This window comes from Carica papaya, chromosome 3, assembly GCF_054855325.1.
Source record: "Carica papaya isolate Zhongbai chromosome 3, ASM5485532v1, whole genome shotgun sequence".
NCBI classification, from domain to species: domain Eukaryota; kingdom Viridiplantae; phylum Streptophyta; class Magnoliopsida; order Brassicales; family Caricaceae; genus Carica; species Carica papaya.
In genome coordinates, this window is record NC_142311.1 from 33,747,431 (window position 1) to 33,769,435 (window position 22,005).

A 22,005-nucleotide genomic window follows, 5' to 3' on the forward strand; every position below is an offset into this window, starting at 1 on the left:
TCAGGATAATATGTAAAATTTGAGTTCTTCTACTAACCATACGTAGAAAACAACAAAGAGAAAATCAAAAAAACTACATAACAAATTTTACGAATAAGTACAAATTTCGTTATCTTTCAAAACAAATATCTCATTTAAAACATTTCTCGATAGACTTTTGGTAAACGAAAGATCGTGTTCAAACAATCAAGCATTCAAGTCCTCTTTCGCGACCGAAACTTACAAAGCAATCAAATCTAAGTACACGACATGTTTATAATTAAAGTTTTCAACTAATCAAACACTTAATCTCGTGATTTAAATTTTTCGGGTAACTAAATTTGCATCCATTCTAATTACTTAAAGAAGCCAAAAGATCCCGCCATCGCTACAAAAAGATTAAGAATCTAATCTTATCTCCTAGTAAATTAAGATTCTTTATTTAAAATTATCTATTGAAATTCAACTATAAAGAAACTATAAGTCTTTCACCATTTCTTGAACTGATTATTAGCTTCCAGCAAATTCAATAAAGCTTGAGAATTAAACCAGTTTATTCTACTCCAAATAGAAAAGCTACTAAAGATATATAGATACACACACACGCACATATATATATATATGTGTGTGAATGACAAGAATTATATGAAGGAGAAAATAGTTTACAGCTACAGATCCATTCAACAATCATTTGCAGAAGTAGATAAATCAATTATTGTTTGGGGACTTCATTGTAGTCTCTTGATTCTTAAAGATGAACAGCATAATTTAACTACAAAAAATTGTAATTGAAGCCAATTTAATGGAATTATAGATTATAAGCTACTCTCCAGAAGCTCCTGCAACAATTTATCATCCAAGTACTCCAACTCTATAACTTCATTTCCTCCTTCCGATTTCGAACAAGCCGGCTGCTGGCCCGACGAAGAAGACGAAGAATTTGCACGAGTCGGGATAGATGAACCCGGAATTGTTTGATGTTGATATTCATTCGGAAAATTCAGGATAGCAAGGTGTCCTCTAAACGCAAAAGCTGCTCGATCATACGCCCTTGCAGCTTCTTCCGCCGTGTTAAAAGTTCCTAGCCACAATCGAGCACCTTGCCTCGACGGATCCCTTATCTCCGCCGCGTATTTCCCCCACGGCCGCCGCCTTATTCCTCGGTATCGAGCCTCCTTCTTCCCACTATCTTCCATCAATTTTTCCCTACAAATGAATATATAATTTTGCACAACTAATTGTTACCAGTGATGAGAAAATGAAAAAATTTGGTGGGAATTATGTGAACGTTACAATATAAAAGTGTTATGACATATGAATGTATATATACGTATGTGTGTGCATGTATGTATGTAATTTCAATAGATGGTCAAGGGAGTCCAAGAAGACAGCGAAAAATAATGAAGAATTTAAAGGCGTCATATCTGACGGGGGAATATGGTTGCTGCTTAGAAACTTCTATATACATATATATATAATTAAATTTAATATTAACTGTATGAACTTTTATATTTTCGTAACTGTTTATATACTTTTATATTGATTAGTGACGTATGATGACGTTAGGAATGACACAGGATTCAAATAAATAAATAAAAATTAAAAGAAATAATAGTGGGCTTAAAAAGATATTTTGGGCCCAACCCGTCTCCAAGAAGTTAAAGCAATTCCTTAAGCCCAAATTACAATTTAAAAAACGTTAAATTATCAAATTAATCTCTCACTTTTTATAATTTATTTCAAAATAATTATTTTGATTAATTAAATTAATTTTTATTATCGATTTACTAATTTAAATAATTAGATGAAATTTTTCTAAAGCCTACAAAAGTGGTTTAATTATTTTAACTTTTTTATTAAAAAATTGAGAAAAATATAATTAAAACAAATAAAAAACATTAGAAATCAAATTGTATGAAAAAAAAATTAAGATTTAAATCGTAGCAAATATTAAATTAATTAGATAGATATTATAAAATTTAAATTAATATATATTTTCACATTAATTGTTATTATATAATTATTACATTCAAAATTATTTATTACAAATTTTTTATTTAATTAATAATTAAATTATATTTTTATATTTATAAAGTATTCATATATATATATATGATCATATTAAATTTAAGTATTATTTTCAGAAAAAAAATTATGAATTTACACCTGATAATTTTCTATTATATGTATATACATACATATATAACAATGATAATTTTCTATTTTACTTATATATGTATATTTGATGAATGTATTGGTTCTTTTTTTTTTTTTTCTCCGTGGAACATAACCATAAGATGCCAAAAAAAAAAAAACACAAAGCGTGCATGAAATATATAAAATAAATAGAAGGTTCATGCACTTGTCCACTTAATAAATAGATTTGATATAATTCCTTTTTTTTTTCTCAACACTATTGGTATTTTATATAAAAAATAATAAATTATTAAGTTAATTTCTAAATTTTAAAAATTATTATAAAATTTTTTTTAAAAAATTATTTTTTGAAATAAATAAAAATATGGGAATCAAATTGTAAATAAAAATAATAATTAAATAATAATAAATATTAAATTTTATAAACTAATTTAATAAATTATCATATGAAAAGGCAATATATAAAAGATTCAATAGACATCCACGTGAGGTATTACCCATTCTAGTTTCCTTTTCCTTTATCCATCTACCAAAAGTCAAACATATCTAGGAATGGAATTGTGGGTTATATCACCACCATTCCCATATCTATGTACATATATATATATATATATATATATATATATATATCTACATATCTCCTCTACGATGGCACCAAATATCTTATAATTGAAAAGAAGTCTTCTTTTTCTTTATATATATATATATATTTAGGAAACTAAATAAAATGATTGATTGATAGAAATTAGGAAACATAAAATACCCTCAAATTAGAAATTGAGAAAGCCTCCTTATGATTTTTTTATAACAAGGAATAGGTTCATGCATCTATAGCCCCAAGTTGAGTTAGAAGTAATTATTGGATGTAATTGGGGGTCCCCCTCCTTAATTCTCAACACTCAACATTCTCCACTCCCTTAAATCGTAAAATCTAAATTGTATTGATTTTGTTGGACCGATACTTTGATATCAAAGGTTTTCGGGATAATCTCCTAATTTATATCGGGTGGAGACGATGGAGTCAGTCCATAAATTTTTCTTTCTTTCACTGTATTCCCTTTAAAAAATTATTTATAAAAATAAGAATTTGTTTAATTACATAATTTCTTATTCATATAGATAGATATAGGATTTATGCAACAATTTATTTATATTTTATACCGCAGTTATTCCTATCTGATATGAAAGAATCTCATGATCCTGAATCAATCTTACTTGAAATAATAAATTCTAAGTTTGTTTATAAAAAATAAATCTAATTATATTAGTGTTTATAATTATTATTTTTTTCGTATAATACTAATCAATAAAATTTTATTGATAAGTATCATAAGATCTCGTGCATTAGAACCTAAAATTATAAACTCAAATCTACATAACACATACGTATCAATTATAATACAAATGTCTAACAATAATATATAAAATACACAATATATTGGAGTTAAATATCGATTATCTAAGCAAAAAATATTCGGTCATATAAATTTATATTTCCTTATTTTCACAACAATTTAAAATTTATTATTGTAATTTTACGATATAGTTTAATACAATTTTGCATAATTTACTAAGTTGAATTATGCATGGGAGTTAAATAATGCTTTAACAATTATTCTATTTCAGTCGTTAATAATTTTTGACAATAAAATATGATATATATTAATTTTACGTTAAATAAAAATTAAAATTTAATTTGACTCGTAAATTAAAATTTAAACAACTGTTAAACTAAGAATCACTGGTTTATTAATAATGATCTTTAATTAGTTAATTAAAATTAGTAAATATTATGAATTAAGTATTAATTAAAAGTTGAGTGGAAGTCATGATCGAGGGCTTAAAAAGAAATTAAGAAGTAATCATGATTAATTAAAAATTAGTAATTAAGCAAATCCAAGAGAAAAAAAGAAGTGACCATGTCCATGTGCCATGAATCCAAACTGTAATTAGTGTAGGATTAGTCTAGCTAATTAAGTATTTAATTATTAAAAATTACATAGTGATTTGTTTTTCTGATTCGGTGGGGACCACTCTTTAAAAAATAAAACAATCCAATCACCCTCCTCTCACGTGACCAATTTTTTTTTTTTAATTTTAAAATATTTTCGGACCAAGTTTATATATCGAATTAAATACTTAATTTACTATTATACGATTTAAATTTTTTAAAATTAATAATAAAAGTGGTTAATTTTAATAATTTTGAAGATTTAAATCATATTAAATAAAAAATATATATAAGAATTTATTTAAACAATATAAAATAGTATATATTATGTCCCAATAATGTTGTTTTAATTTTGGGTGAATGGATTTTTTATAGGATTTTTTTTTTAAAAAAAGTTATAAAGTAATTATTTTAGGTACAAAGGTGTTTTTAAACTAATTTTTATATAAATTAGAAAAATATAAAATTTTATTTAAACAAAATAAAATTTACATGAAGTAATTATTTTAAGTGTATTTATATATCGAAACTTAACGTTTATAGTTGAATTAAAAAATAAATTATTTATGAAAAAAATTAAAAAATTTAATACTAAAATTTATAATTTGAATTACTTTAATTTTTAATTTAAAAATTATTATAATCCAGCATTATTATTATTTTTTAAATAATGAAAAATTAAATTCCGACTGAGTATTATGATTTATAAAGTGAAGCAGCCTCAATGGTTCATAAGGGTCGGTTATGGTAGGCCACGGTCAACCAAATAGAAGGAAATTTTCTTTCATAAGTTGCAAGAATGGACTTTATATTAACTTCCAATTGTCACGTGTATCTAACTGTCATATGTATCCATATATTTTGATTCACTAACATATGCATACATACATACATACATACATATATATATATATATATACAGCTTTTCTTAATTACCAAGTTATGTTTTATATAATAAAATATATATGAATAAAAAATTCATATTACTTTATCATAATCATCTAGTCAATTCATATATAATGAAAATTGTTTGGTTTTACAAATTAATTATTTTTCTAAACTAAGTAAATTATAATTATAAATTGTTGGTTCTATACCCATCTTGGAAAGTGTACATAATGGGAGAAAATACTTATAATCTTATTATTTATTTTCTTTTAAATATAAATTTATTTTAAGTAATTGCTTCATTAATGAAATAAATTAAAAAATACTATAAAATTTATATTTAAATTAATTAAAAATAATATAAATTATATTAAAGAATAATAAAAATAAATACATAATAATATCTTGGTGTTATTTTTTTATATTCCTCACAATTATATTCGATTACAGATGTCGGTTTTAGACCTTATGAAAATTAAAAGTGTATATATTTTGACATGACTGTGAGTATGACTAGTGAGGTAACCATGTGCCTAAATTTTCAAAATCATAATAGTCATCACCGGTGGGCTTTTATAGAGATAGATATGACGTTTGACTTCTCAAAGTTACATTGTAGGTAACTATTGCTCTCGTATCTTGATCAAATTTAATTATCAATTAGTTTTTTTAGCTTATATCTAATAGTTCTAAAGTTGTTTTATTTTCATCTTCTAAGTTTAATTATCTATTTAACTTCTGAGGTTACTATTGACTAATCATATTACGATTTCTACTTGTCATAAATAGTTATGTTGTTTTTTTAATTATTTTTTATTTCCGGTGATGTTTTTAGTTTACTAAGTATGTAAAATAAAGTCATATATAATGTTCTTTGGTTTCGTTTACTATTTATTATTCATGTGTGGAATAATTCCATTTTAAATTCTTATACATTATAAAGACTTCAATTGACACTTATAATCATAATTATCTAATTAAAATTCAAAGTGTAATTTGAACATCCAATTTTTAAATAAAAAGTATTAATTAAATTACCTTTTAGAATTCCAAACATATTTCATTAAACAAAATTTGCTATCTATTACATGTATATAAAGAAAGATATAAAAAAATAATAATTTTATGTACTTATTATAATACTATAGACAGTTAAAAGAGAGTACTTATTATAGTAAAATATTAGTCGAATATTATAGCTAATAACTAAATAAAAATAAAATATTTTACGTATTCAATTAAATTTAATTTTAATTAAAATAGATAGATTAACAATAAACGAATAAAATAATATAATTTGCGATTAATTTTTATAATTTATCATCCACTAGAATCCATTAATAGAATTTGAATAGTTATATTGCTAAATGGAATTGAATCCAAAAATGTAAATGGGAGAATTAAATAAAGTTTGCTATGGCGCCATGATATGGAAGCTTAGAGACATATCCTATTTATTCTATAAGATTTAATTACATACATATATGACATACATACATAAGCATGAAAATGATGATACAAAATATATGTATTAATTTTACAAGCATAATTACTTGTGCAGTTGCTCACCAAAGATAATTATTATACTAATGCACGTACTATTCTCGTTTGGAATATCAAGAATTTATTATTGTAATGCCCTTCTTTTTTTTTCTCTTCTTTCCAGCGACGTTATCTCAAAATATATTAACATACATGACCCACGTATGTCATTCCATCCACCAATCCAATCATACACATAAAGAAAGTACTGAAAACCAACTGCTCAATTTTTAAAATTTTTTCAACTGTATATACATCAATATAGTAGCTTACGAATTTACAAATTCATGTTTTAAACATGAGTTATATTGGTACCCAATACGTAATTATCCCGTATTACTAGTTGTAATCTCTACTCCGCTTCTCTATACACTAGGTTAAAAAATTCTTAACTTTGATCTAGTCTCCAGTCTTACTTCATCTGTAATTGATAGGAATGAGTACATGCAACTCAGTATAGTAAATTTAAATCACAAATATAGCATGGAGATCCAATCAAAAGCCCATTCTTTTATGTTTATCCCTCCCGTTACATTGGCCACGCCTTCTTCTCTACCCACACTCCCCCACTACTACTCATCTAACTCTACCGTAACTATCACATCTTCTTGATGATAAATTGTTAACTTTACTAAGTGTAATTACCCCATAATACCATCCCATCGGCCTTGACTTGGCCAGTCACCCACACTATTACCCCCTGATAATACCCCATCCGTCACCAATATTGGCGACCTCTTTTTCTCACTACACAACCCAACTGGCCACCCACACACACACTGTTACTGTTTCCTTTTGTCACTAATATTGGCGACTCAACTCATTGTTAGTCTGGTAACTCCCAAGCATCACCAATATCGGCGACCAACTTAATCTTTTGAGTGATGACAACTAATATCGGCGCCCCAACCCCATGTCAACACTACCACCGCTAATATATCATCACCACATTCATACTCAATATACCGCATATACATGCATACTTAACCCATATACAAGTCATTACAATTTAAAATACTGATAAACAATCAATATCTCCAAGCAGTTTTTAAATATACAATCATACTTATATTGCACACACAAACACACACACACACACATACACCCACTTACTGTTCTCTATCCTACTTCCACACTCCCTTTCTATTCCACTCAATTGTTTGTCTCTCATCGACACACCTGCACCTCTCTCAAATTTCCCCTGCTCTTAGTCCCTCTCTTCCTCACCTCTGTCTTTCTCGCCTCATAACACTTTTCTCCCTATCACCATCAACCACCACGTAAACCCCTACGCGTCCATCCGAACCCATTCCCTACATTCTTTTCAACCTTTCTCTCTCTCTCTCTCTCTCTCTCTCTTTATTTCACCTCGCTTCCTTCAACCCGATTTCGGTATGTTTCCCTATCTCCCCCTTTACCAAATAATCACCTAGAGCACACACACACCCTCCCTCTCCACCTAATGCTCGCATCTTTTATTTTTTCCCTTTATGGTGTTCGTCCAACTTCCACTCTCCCGTACGTATATCGTTTTCTCCCGACTCACCCTTTCTGTACTTGTTTACCTCTCATCCCCGAATTCCCTTACTCCTCTTCACTCACAGTCTTAATCGAACCTCCCCGTAATCAACTTCCTTCATTCGCTCTCTTATTTCTTAAGGCACCAATTTCCTCCTTCAATTACTTACATTGTCTCAACCACATCATAGAACCTCAACTGTCATTTCAAAGTTGCAAGATTGAATTTACATTACCTATGTTTGAAATTTACATTCACCATACATCCAGTCTCTATTTTTCCGCACTTTCGTAGCTCACACCGTCGCCTTCCACCTTCTTCCGTTCGCTCTTCTCGTTCCTTCCCTCTCCGAATTCCCTCTATTTCGAATCTTTTATCACCAGTTTCCTTCTTCCCTTTTCCATTCTCCTTTTTTCTATCCTCTGTTTTTCTTTCCTCTTTTTTTTTTCTTATTTTTCTTCCCTTTTTATACTCCACCTACCAAACATCCTTGCTGTCCATCCCTCTCCCCATTTGCACGCATCTTAGCTGTCCATTTCTTTTCCTCTAATCTAATCTACACTCTCCATTTTACTATTTTCTCTCTCCTTTATTTTATTTATTTATTTGTTTCTTTATATATATACATATATCTATCTCTTTCTCAGTTATTACAGTTATTACAAAATTAACCTGCCCCTATTCAACATACATATCGTGAAGGAAATAAATGTGTTGACTGATTGACGAATACAAGTTTTTCTTCACTTTTTAATTTGCATCAATATGTCCAAGTGCCAGATGATCTCCAATAACTCCTCACAAATGATGTCATAAGTGTTTCTTGGCGCATAATATACACGAAGAACTCTAGTATCCTAGACTTTTACCTCTCTTTATAACAAAAGAAAATACTTAAATTTTGTGTTATGTAATACTTTTTCACCTATATAAAAAGTAAACTCTATTTAGATCATGGTGAATGATAGAATTTTAATATATGATATTTTACGGGCGTGAGAAAATCGTATTTGTTTTAACTTACAATAGTAATAAAAGATATTTGACTGTACTAACTGGAAAAAAAAGAAAAAGAAAAAAAAAAGAAAAAAAAGAAATAATGTCGTTTTGAGATGGACGAGCATGAAGAGAGGAAAGAAAAGAAAAGAGAAAGAGGAAAAAAAAAGAAGGAAAGAAAAGAAAAGGAAAAAGAGAAAAAAAGAAAAGACAGGAAATGAAAGAAAAGAGAGAAGAGAGATCGGGGGAAAGAGAAGGTTCAAGAGAGAAAGAGAAGAGCTGGAGCGGAGAAAAGTGAGAAGAGAGAGAGAGAGGAGGAGACAGAGGACGGTGACCGAGCAAGCCAAGGGAAGGAGGAAAATGGAGACGGAAGGCATAAAGGAGCGAGCAGAGAGAGAGAGGAGGAGACAGAGGACGGTGACAGAGCAAGCCAAGGGAAAGAGAAAAATAGAGACGGGAGGTACAGTAAACTTTAAGTTTCATACATTGGTTGATGTAGTTTGAAATTTTGACCGTTGGTGGAGGATTCTGTGTGAGTAAGAGTGGAGGTGTGTGGAGGAGGCTGCATAAGGAGAAAGAAGAAGGAATGTGGTGCGTGAGGGAGGTCCGTGCGGGAGAGTATGAGCGGGGCATATGGAGGAGGCTAGGCCGCAAGAGAAGAGAAGAGAAGAGAAGAGAAGGAATGCAGTGTGGGAGTGAGGTTCGTGAGAGGAAGGACATCGTGTGTGAGCGTGAATGGAGGCTTATGGAGGAAGCTACAGGAGGAGCGAAAGAGAGGTGTGCGGTGTGTGAGTGGGGTTTGTAAGAGGGAGGAGATTTGTGTGAGCACGAATGGAGGCTTATGGAGGGGACCGCGGGAGGAGAGAGAGGAAGGAACGCGGTGTATGAGTAAGGTCCATGTAGGAGAGAAGATTCTGTATGAGTATTAGGGGAGATATGAGGAGAAGTCCGTGGGAGGAGAGAGAGGTGATTTTGGGATTTGAGAGTGGAGTATCTAGAGTAGGCCGTGGAGGGAGAGAGAAGAAGGGATTTGGTGAGTGAGGTGAATTTGTGTAAGAGAATAAGTAGTGTGTGGATGCAAAAAATTTGGGAGGAAGAAAGAGAGGTCGTAGAGTGTGGGTTTGAAGTGTTGAACTAGAGGTGTGGGGGGGTAGTTGTGTAGGCCGAGGGGATGAGTGGTGTAGCTATGTGGTGTGAGGATAGGGGTTGTATATAGGTTGGTATAGCTGCCGTAAATTTGGTAGTTGGCAAGCGAAACGTTACTGGTGTTGGTGTATTAAGTATTGGTGTGTCTTATGGAGAGACGGTGTGGTGTAGGTATATAGATTAAATGTATAGGAGAACTTCAAGATAAGGTGGTGGAGTAAGGACAGGGTGATATTATTTTTGGGTTGGTAGCATTAGGGGATGCCGATGTTGGTTGTAGCTACCTAGAAGAAGTAAGTTGATTGTCGATGGTGGTGATGGTCGGGGGACTCCGACGGAAGGGGGTTTGGTCATCGATATTGGTGACGGAAAAGAATAGTATTTGGGTGTGTGCGTGGCCTATTAGGGATCGAGGGATAGGCGGTTTATTAGGGATCACCGATACTGGTGACGTGTGAGAAGGGAATCTGTGTGTGTGTGGCCTATTAGGGGTCGAACGATAGGCGGTTTATTGGTGGTCGTCAATACTGGTGACGAGTGAGAATGGAATTTGTGTTTGTGTGTGTGGCCTATTAGGTAGGTATTAAGTTGAGTAGGTGGAGTACATATAGGACCCTTGTGTTCCCTATTGTTGTATATGATGTTTGTAACCTAATTTTTACTATACTGAGTTGTATATACTCATTCCTTATTATTTATAGATGAAGTAGGGATAGAGTCAGGATCAGAGTTGCTAATTTTCGAGCCTGGCGGATAGAGGAACAGGGCAATGATGCTTTCATTATTTGGTATGAGTGAGTGTGTAATAACTTGTAGTAGGGTAGATAGTGTGTCTGCTGGGAGTCTGTGAGATTCTTTTTCACTGTGATATTACATGTAGGGTTGCAGGTTTACTGTGATTCTGAATAATAGATTGCGGTAAGGTTTCTATATTTGTGGTGGATTTGGAATGACGCGTTCATATGTGGCTGTGGAATTGTCGTAGCTTACGCCATTAAGAAAAAAAAAAGACGGGGCATTACAGTTGGTATCAGAACAAACTAAGAATACTACTAATGGGTGTCACTATTCTGCAGGTAGATTAAGGGAGGTGACGAATAAGGAAAGGGGCCGACCCCGTCGTGAATCTACTCCGGGGACGCAGGGCTCTCCAGGGGCCCCACGACGAGCACAGAGGTTTCCCAGGTGCCACTCGTTGCATTTCAAGGGCTGCTCCCGTGTCATGTCGTGCCCCCTTCCACAGCCAAGACCTGCTATTGGCCAATCTACAACCCATGCGGGGCAGTCCAACGTACAACAAGAGGACTTTAATCAGCTACGCAGATCAGTTAAGAGCCTAGCTACTATGATAAGGGATAGAGCATTACGGGCGGAGATAGCATCGGTGCCATAATAGGGGATTCACTTAGGTGTAGCAGATACAAGCAACATTGAAAAATACCGAAGGCTAACCCCCCTGCCTTCAATGGGGGTTCTGACTCGTTGGTGGCGGAAGATTGGGTAAGGAAAATAGAAAAATTATTTGAAGTGATAACCGTGACCACGGAACAAAAGGTACAACTGGCTACATTCATGTTAAGAGGATCCGCCGAGCGCTGTTGGAAATTGAAAAGAGGAGCTCTGATCTCCCCAATCACTTGGGAGGTGTTTTTAGAAGCTTTCAATGCGGAGTACTTTCCAGATTTTCGGAGGCAGCGAGAAGAAGTAGAGTTTACCGGACTTAGATAAGGAAGATTGTCTGTGGCGGAGTATACCGAGAGATATATAGGGGGCCGGTTTGCGCCCGAGGTTATGATGAATAAGACTAAGAAGGCCAGAAGATTCGAGAAGGGGTTGTGGTCGGAATTGTATCATCAAGTGGCTATGTTTGCATTACCTATGTATCAGATGGTACTGGAAAATGCCCAGTTAGTAGGGGCACTATATAAGGAACATGTTGACAAAAAAAAAAAACCATGGGGATCGGCCATGTATGAGTGGCGGTCGGGGCTACCATCAGTGTGAAAATACTCAACACTTCGTACGGGATTGCCCTCCTGCCGAAAGAGCCTGGTAGACCGTTGGTTCAAGGATGGGGGTTGCTATAACAGTTCCAGAGGCGGCCGCTACTTCAGAAGTAATACAAGGGAACGAGAGTAAGAGGCTTACACTCCAGGAGATACTAGTGGTGAGAGATTTTTCAGAAGTATTTTCGGATGACCTTCCGGGACTGCCACCCAATAGAGAGGTCGACCTCACTACAGAAATCCAACCCGGCACCTAGCCAATCTCCAAGGTTCCATACAGGATGGTGAGGTCAGAACTAAGAGAGTTAAGTAGACAATTCCAAGAGCTACTGGATAAGAAATTTATTCGGCCGAGGGTGTCATTATTGGGGGCCTCGGTATTGTTTGTTACAAAAAAGGATGGGATTATGAGAATGTGCATTGATATAGGGAACTGAATCCAGTGAAAAAAAATAAAAAAAATAAAATAAGTATCCGTTGCCTAAGATCGATGACTTGTTTGATCAATTGCACGGGACACAGGTATTTTCAAAGATAAATTGTGTTCGGAGTATCATCAGCTACGGGTTAGAGCAAAAGACATTGTTAAGACAGCGTTCCGCACTAGGTATAGGCATATGAATTTCTGTTGATGCCTTTTGGGCTAACGAATGCTCCTACAGTGTTTATAGATTTGATGAATCGGGTGTTCACACCCCTGCTGGATTGTTATGTCATCGTCTTCATAGTCGACATATTGATTTATTCAAGGGATTCGGTGAAACTTGCAGAACATCTGACCACTGTGCTAAGGATGCTTCGGAAAGCCAAACTGTATGCAAAGCTCAGTAAATGTTAGTTCTGGTCGAATCAGATAGCATTCTCGGGTCATATTGTGTCGAAAGATGGGGTATCAGAGGATCCAGCGAAAGGTAGAAGTAGTGAGAAAGTGAGAAAGGCCAAAGACTATAACAGAGATCAGAAGTTTTTCGGTTGGCGGGGTATTACCATCGGTTTGTACAAGGATTTTCGAGACCTCTTACCAAGTTGACAAGAAAAAAAGGGATGTGAAGTATGAATGGGATGAGAAGTGTGAGGGTAGCTTCCAAGAGTTAAAATGCAGACTGATTACTACCCCAATACTGGCCATTTCGTTGGGAGAATGTGATTTTGCAGTGTATAGCGATGCATCTCATGTTGGATTGGGTTGTATATTAATGCAACAGGGGAAGGTTATAGCGTATGGGTCTTGATAATTAAGGACACACGAAAGGAATTATCCAACCCATGATTTGGAGCTGGCTGCGGTAGTCTATGCCTTAAAGCTATTGTGACATTATTTATGTGGGAAAAGCTTTTGAAATTTATACAGACCATAAAAGATTACAGTATCTGTTCACACAGCGAGAATTGAATATGCGGGAGAGGAGATAGATAGGCCTATTGAAGGATTGTGACTGTAGAATCCGGTATCACCTCGGACGGAAAAATATTGTGGCAGATGCCCTCAGTAGTAAGAGTACCGGGGTGCTAGCTCATTTGATGGTGTCTGAGTGATGTTTACAGGAAGTCGTGCAACAGTTATGTATTCAATAAGGGGACAATAGAAGGTATGTGGCTAGTTTGAGGGCACAACCTGCATTGGTTCAAAAAATCAGAGATGGGCTGTTGGTGGTCACTGGGATGCTGGGGATTCGGATAGAAACTAGGGACAGTGAGAGATTTTGGGAATAAAGGGAAGTTAAGTGCCCGTTTCATAGGGCCGTTTGAGAAGTTGGAGAAGTAGCGCTTCCTCCTCGGGATCGTAGGGTTCACAATGTAGTCTACGTAGCCCTACTACAAAAATAACACCTAGGTCTGAATCATTTTATAAGGTGTGAATCGTTACCATTGGGTAAGGACTTGTCCTATGAAGAGGAACCAATCCGGGTTCTTGAGCGACAAGAAAGGAAGTTGAGAAGTAGGGTGATACCTATGGTGAAGATACAATGGAGGCATCACGCGAATGAGGAGGCAACATGGAAACGGGATGATGAGGTGAGATGAAATTATCTGAAACTATTTGGAGGTAAGATAACAAAATTTGAGGGACCAAATTTTGTTTTTTGGGGGAAGTATATATAGTAACTGGAAAAAAAAAACGATGTCATTTTGAGATGGACGGGCAGGAAGAGAGGAAAGAAAAGAAAAGAAAAAGAGGAAAAGAAAAGAAAAAGAGGAAAGAAAAGAAAAGGAAAAAGAAAAAATAAAAAAAGGGAGGAAAGGAAAGAAAAGAGAGAAGAGAGATCAGGGGAAAGAGAAGATTTGAGAGAGAGAGAAGAGCCAGAGTGGAGAGAAGCAAGAAGAGAGAGAGAGAGGAGAAGACAGAGGACGGTGACCGAGCGAGCCAAGGGAAGGAGGAAAATGTAGACGGAAGGCAGAGAGGAGTGAGTAGAGAGAGAGAGGAGGAGACAGAGGAGGGTGACAGAGCAAGCCAAGGGAAAGAGGAAAATGGAGACGGGAGGTACAGTAAACTCTAAGTTTCATGCGTTGGTTGATGTAATTTGAAATTTTGACCGTTGGTGGAGGATTCTGTGTGAGTAAGAGTGGAGGTGTGTGGAGGAGGCTACGGAAGGAGAAAGAAGAAAGAATGTGGCGCGTGAGGGAGGTCCGTGAGGGAGAGTATGAGTGGGGCATATGGAGGAGGCTAGGCCGCGAGAGAAGAGAAGAGAAGGAGTGCGGTGTGGGAGTGAGGTTCGTGAGAGGAAGGAGATCGTGTTTGAGCGTGAATGGAGGCTTATGGAGGAGGCCGCGAGAGGAGCGAAAGAGAGGTGTGCGGCGTGTGAGTGGGGTTTGTAAGAGGGAGGAGATTTGTGTGAGCATGAATGGAGGTTTATGGAGGGGACCGCCGGAGGAGAGAGAGAGGAAGGAACGTGGTGTGTGAGTGAGGTCTGTGTAGGAGAGAGGACTCTGTGTGAGTATTAGGGGAGGTATGAGAAGAAGTCCACGAGAGGAGAAAGAGGTGATTTTGGGATTTAAGAGTGGTGTATCTAGAGTAGGCCGTGGAGGGAAAGAGAAGAAGGGATTTGGTGAGTGAGGTGAATTTGTGTAAGAGAGGAAGTAGTGTGTGAATGCAGAAAATTTGGGAGGAGGAAAGAGAGGCCGTAGAGCATGGGTTTGAAATGTCGAACTAGAGGTGTATGGGGGTAGCTGTGTAAGGCGAGGGGATGAGTGGTGTAGCTGTGTGGTGTGAGGATATAGGTTGGTATTGTAACGGCCCCGGAAATTTAAATGGAATATATGTATTAAAAATCTTAAATGCGGAAGCATAATAAAAATTTTGATTAACATCCCTTACACAATAACCAAAACGTACTCAAAACATGAAGGAACAAACTAACTAAAAGAGATACTCGAAATAAAAATCATAAATATAACTATAAAGTCTTTAGGCGTCCCCTTCGCCGTCTTCCTGCAGAACGGGCTCGGATGAGTTACACCAGCCCAGTAAAGACATCACACTATCTCTCCGCCATGGAAGTAAAGGTGGGTAGAAAACAAAAATGACCAATGGAGCATAATTTATAACAAACTCGTTTATTAACATAAGAACCTTTACTGTTCACTTACCTCGATGAGATCCATGAAAACAACATATGAAAGCAATAACATTATCATCATCATGAAATCATATAGACTTTATAACATAACACTTACCATGCCTTTGCATTTCAATCATTAAACAACATGTTTTCCTCATTTACCAGCCTACTAGTATCCATGAGGATCCATAGGGGGTCCCCGCTACCCGTGAACCATTAACATTACAACCTGATTCCAAGGCCGTCCCCATACCCCGTCTGGTATGGGCGTCAAAATCATGAACCTCAATACCCCGTCTGGTATGGGCGTCAAAATCATGAACCTCAATACCCCGTCTGATATGAGGGTGAAACGGACCGTCCCCATACCCCGTCCGGTATGAGCGCCAAAACACATAAGGTCTCCATACTCCGTCCGGTATGAGAGACCACGTTCCCGGTAGGGTTCCCTACGGACCTGGTCCGTCCACCATCTCCCAGGATATCTAGTTAGACTGTCCACAATTTCCACTTATCAATTCACATAACCTTTTTGCCTTTTTCTTTAATCTCAATCATCCAATCATACACAACATGTAAACCAGTAATTGACACCAAATAAGACAATACAGTACCGGGTTCACCATAGTACAAACTATAATAAAAGAAACCATAGTTCATGCATACGATACCATAACATAATTACATCAAACATCATGCTGCATTTAATACTGAAAATTAGACCAAACAATAACAGACCAACATTGTATCAGACTCGGGTTCCATTGGCAACCTTAATCAATTATACATCTATAAAGTCCTAAAGTACAATTTAATTATTTATTTAGCTTTAATACCATGATAGGAAATAGGGTGAGGGGTCCTTACCTGTTTCCGGGTCTGAATTCGACTTTACAGTGTGCCTACAGGCTGTCCCTAATTTTCATGAATTTTTTTTCAGAAAACTGAAACGCACTACAGGTACCCACTCGTGTCCCAAAAAATCCCAAATCAGACCTAGGGTCCTTTTCAACCAATATCGGAATTCCGGCACGGCGGCTCCGCCGTGCTCCAGCGATGGCGTCACCGCAAGCAGCGGCGATTCGCCTCGGATTGGCCGTTTTCGTTCGAATTCGGCCACACTTGCATCGGTCCTTGCGATAAAACAACCCTAGGGCCCTCGGTGGGCCAAAAAATCACAAAAAATCGAAACTTACCAGCGGCGGTGCTCTCGAGTGCGGCGGGTCCTCCGGCGTGAGTCGCGTTTTGATGTTTGGCTCCGATCAACCTGTAGAGAAAAGAACGGTGATCACAGTGGTATAAAATTTGCATCGAACGGAGGTCGGGAAGGGCCTCATCGGAGGCAAAAACATAGGGGGGCGCGGCGGCGCCGCTAGGCTTCAACTGGATTTTCCGGCCGTTTGGCCGGTGGTTTGGCTCTTTTTTGGCCATAGGCGGACTCAGCATCGAAAAACGAGCCAGGGGGAGAAAATTTACCTCGATCGGCGGTCGAAAACTTGCCCGGTGCGGCGACGGGTGGCGGCGGCCGGCTCCTCCGGCGTCTGGTTCTTCTTCTTTGGCGAGGCACTGGCGGCTAGGGTTTTGTGGTCAGGTGTGGGTGGGGTTATTTATACCCTTTGTCTTTTGATCTCAACCGTCCATCAAGATTAGATCTGGACCGTTCGATCGCGATTTAATTGGAATTAAATCTCGGCCGTCCGTGCGCACGTTTGATTTGGGCTGTTTGTGCGCGCGGGAACGGATCTGGGCTGTCTGATCGCGCGCACGCGGATCGCCCACGTGGCCCGTCCCCTGGTCAACGTTTCCTTGCCACGCGGCGTGTCCTGGTTGGCCGGGGCTACTGACCGGGCCACTGACGTGGCACAACTTTTTTAAATTGCGTTTTGACCCCCGGTTTCTGATTTTCTTTTCAAAAACACCCCCAAAATCCAAATTTTCACCCCTTTTTCCCAAAATTAATTTCAATTAAATTCAAATAATATTTTTACCCAATTTTATCATTATTATTATTTTTATTTTCTTTAAATTAAATTAATTAAAAATCTAAAAAATTCAAATAAATAAAAATAAAAATAGTAAGATAAAAATTAAATTACTTGGGTGTTACAGGTATAGCTGCCATAAATTTGGTAGTTGGCAAGGGGAACGTTACTGGTGTTGTTGTGTTAAGTATTAGTGTGTGTCTTATGGAGAGACATGTGTGGTGTAGGTATACGGGTTAAAGTTTATAGGAGAACTTCAAGATAAGGTGGTGGAGTAAGGACAGGGTGATATTATTTTTGGGTTGGTAGCATTGGGGGATGCCGATGTTGGTTGTAGCTAGCTAGAAGAAATAAGTTGATCGCCGATGGTGGTGATGGTCGAGGGACTCCTACGGGAAGGGGTTTGGTCGTCGATATTGGTCACGGGAAAGAACGGTATTTAGGTGTGTGCGTGTCCTATTAGGGGTCGAGAGATAGGCGGTTTATTAGGGATCGCCGATACTGGTGACGTGTGAGAAGGGAATCTATGTATATGTGTGGTCTATTAGGGGTCGAGGGAGAGGTAGTTTATTGGTGGTCGCCGATACTGGTGACGGGTGAGAATGGAATCTGTGTGTGTGTGTGGCCTATTAGGGGTCGAGGAATAGGCGATTTATTGGTGGTCGCCGATACTGTGACGGGTGAGAATGGAATCTGTGTGTGTGTGTGGCCTATTAAGGGTCGAGGAATAGGTGGTTTATTGGTGGTCGCCAATACTGGTGATAGATGATAATGGAATCTATGTGTGTGTGTGGCCTATTAGGGGTCGAGGGATAGGCAGTTTATTGGTGGTTGTTGATACTGGTGATGGGTGAGAATGGAATCTGTATATGTGTATGGCCTATTAGAGGCCGAGGAATAGGCGGTTTATTGGTGGTCGCCGATACTGGTGACGGGTGAGAATGGAATCTGTGTGTGTGTGTGTGTGGCCTATTAGGGGTCGAGAGATAGGTGGTTTATTGGTGGACGCCGATACTGGTGGCGGGTGAGAATGGTATCTGCGTGTGTGTGTGGCCTATTAGGGGTCGGGAGATAGACGGTTTATTGGTAATCGCTGATACGAGTAACGGGAGAGAGTATTTGTACGGTTAGAGGACGTCGAGGGGCGATCACAATTAACATGCATGTTTGTTTTTAAATTACTAAGGGTAGGTATTAAGTTGAGTAAGTGGAGTACATATAGGACCCCTGTGTTCTCTATTGTTGTATACGATGCTTGTAACTTAATTTTTAATATACTGAATTGTATATACTCACTCCTTATTATTTACAGATGAAGTAGGGATGAAGTCGGGATCGAAGTTGCTGATTTTCGAGCCTGACGGATAGAGGAACAGGGCAATGATGGTTTCGTTATTTGGCATGAGTGAGTGTGTAATAACTGGTAGTAGGGTAGATAGTGTGTCTGCTGGAAGTCTGTGAGATTTTTTTTTCAGTGTGATATTACCTGTAGGGTTACAGGTTTACTGTGACTTTGAATAATAGATTGCGGTAAGATTTCTATGTTTGTGGTGGATTTGGAATGACGCGTTCATATGTGACCGTGAAATTATCATAGCTTACACTATTAAGAAAAAGAAAAGACGGGGCGTTACATTGACTGACAAATTTTGAGATGAATTTTTAAACATCCGACTTGGTGGTATTTGACCGGCATGTTATTTATTTCCCATCATACCTTCATCTAATTTAATTAATTATATATTTATCATGATAATTAAATCAATGTAATAATATAAATAATAATTATTTATTTAAATATAAATATAATTACATTGATAAATAATTTATTTCTTTTTTTTTACATACTTCTTTTATAACATTTACTATTATATATAATATATAAGGGTAAATTAGTAATTTAACTAAAAAAACAACCATATAATCCTATCATTCAAATAAAAATATGTTATTAACATACATTAATATACTATCATCTAAATATAAAAAAAATTTGACATTCCAATCCTGTATTATTACAATTCAATTACTGTTATTACTATACATTAATTAACTGTTAATAAAATTTATTCAAACAAAACTTTAAAAAAGTTTGACTCTTGCTTGATTTAATGGTAAATATATAAAAATGAGAATTACTATTTACTCATGTTGGTTTAATTTTGCAAAAGGAATAATATTTTTTAAGAAAATACTAAAATTAACAAATTATTTTAAATTAAAAAGTTTTATATTGCAATTAAAATCCGTAGAAGATTTTTATCCTTGATAGGGTGCGTCAGCGTAGGACGGCCACGTGGACATAATGCGATGCTGATGTGGAAATTTAAATGATAAAATAAGCTGACGTCAGCAAGCGGGAGTGGGTCCTACAGCGCCGCCTAACGTCATTTTGAATCACGTGGTGAAATTAACCGTTCTCTTGTAGTCCTTAGTAAGTTGGTGGTCCTGCAGAATAAAAATTAAACTTAAATCCGAACATCCTCCTTCTCCGATAATCTCAGCTTCAATGCATTATATATATTTTTTAATTATTTAAATTTTCCAATTTGTAATAAAATCGATGGATACCATTTCAATCTTTTATTCCCATTTGAATTATTTACTTTTTTTTTTTTTGGGTTCTTTCATTCAAAATCCTCCTTTTCTTGGATTTTGTGTTTATATGTATATATATATATATATACACGAAGGGTTAGTCAGCCATTCATATGTAATCGGAAGAAACAAGAAACAGAAACAAATCCTTGAATTCCCAGATCATGGAAACTCATTTCTTCCAATACCCAGATCATGAATTCTCCACAGAGTCCTCGTTTGTTTCCCAAGAATCTTTCTCATGGAACTTCCAGCTTCTCCTCGATGAACAATTCTCTAACTATTCCCAAGTTTTGGAAGAAACCCACTTCTTTAACTTACTCGAAACGACGTCGGAACCAAACCATCCTCATGCTAACCCAGTAAAGGTGAAGGAAGAACAAGAAGTAAGTTCAAAAAGGGAGAAGAAAGAGATGAAGTCTTACAGAGGGGTGAGAAAGCGGCCATGGGGGAAATACGCGGCGGAGATACGTGACTCTACACGAAATGGTATTCGTGTGTGGCTGGGAACGTTTGACAGTGCTGAAGCAGCAGCACTTGCTTATGATCAGGCGGCATTCTCCATGAGAGGATCAATGGCGGTTCTGAATTTTCCGATTGAGGTGGTGAGAGACTCGTTGGAGGAGATGGAGTGGGGAATGGAGGAAGGTGGCTCGCCGGTGATGGCGCTGAAAAGGAGACACTCGATGAGGAGAAGATCTCCGGTGGGTAATAACAAGAAAGAGAGGAAGAAGAAATTAGGGGATCGGAAAAGTTTGGTGGTGTTCGAAGATTTAGGTCCAGAGTACTTAGAGCAACTTTTAATTAGCTCGTGTAGTAGCAGTAATAACAGTAATAATAATAATTTGCATTTTAGTTTATAAGTAAATTAATTTTTTAATTATGTTTAATATTTAATTTCTTAAAAATTATTCAAATTTTTAGTTTATTTTTTTAAAAAAAATTCAACATTTGATTTCCTTCTTCAATTTTTGGGGATTTTTTTTTTTTTTTTGGAAAAATAAATTGTGGGTCTTGCCGGCTCTTGATCAAGTTGAATTATATTATATATATGTGTGTGGTTACGTGTATATATAGTGTAATGAGGTAAAGAAGATTTGGAAATGACATCATGTTGTTTGCCTCAATTATTAATGAACGGTCTCTATTTTTTTCTAAAACACATTTGTTTAAATATTAAAAAAGAGTTATATATGTGTATATATACCAATCTTGCAAGAAAGAAGTACTGTAAGATTAACAATCTATTTGGGACAAAACAAGCATATAAATATTTATTTACGGTTACTTTTTTTTTTAATACTCGAACTCAAAAATTAGTTCAGACTAATTTTTTTTTTATTTTTAAAAAATATTTTAATAAATAATTTTATTTTATTAAATATTTTTTTAAAAAATAAATTAAAGACAAAATTAAAAATAATTTTGTGAAAAATAAATAAAATTTTAAATTTAATATGTGTTTTTAAAAAACAAATTAGAAATAGAGGGTTAAAATACAAAAAAGGAAATTCGACCACGTAGAATGACCCAGTTTGCAACTCTGACAAACTGGAGCACGCCACGTGGCAACCCCACTGATATCATACCACATAAAAAGCCACACGAGCAATTCGCATTCCCTGTGATCCGATGGCCCAACTCTCATCCCGCGTGCGTAAACGACCCAGATGCGTTCCTT

At 36.0% G+C, this 22,005-nt stretch overlaps 1 protein-coding gene and 1 pseudogene across 1 annotated transcript; one reads left to right on the top strand and one right to left on the bottom strand.

Moving 5' to 3' along the window:
* Positions 1-794: 794 nt before the first annotated feature.
* Positions 795-7,827, bottom strand: LOC110815099 (ethylene-responsive transcription factor ERF098 pseudogene; annotated as a pseudogene).
* Positions 7,828-20,323: 12,496 nt separating this feature from the next.
* ERF15 (ethylene-responsive element binding factor 15) lies at positions 20,324-21,192 on the top strand. The gene has a single exon (XM_088216686.1). It carries the CDS (start codon positions 20,489-20,491, stop codon positions 21,185-21,187), a length of 699 nt encoding a protein of 232 aa, XP_088072812.1. The 5' UTR covers positions 20,324-20,488; the 3' UTR covers positions 21,188-21,192.
* Positions 21,193-22,005: the final 813 nt, after the last annotated feature.

Coding starts and splice junctions, on each gene's coding strand:
- ERF15 (XM_088216686.1), top strand. CDS start 20,489: ATGGAAACTCATTTCTTCCAATACCCAGATCATGAATTCTCCACAGAG.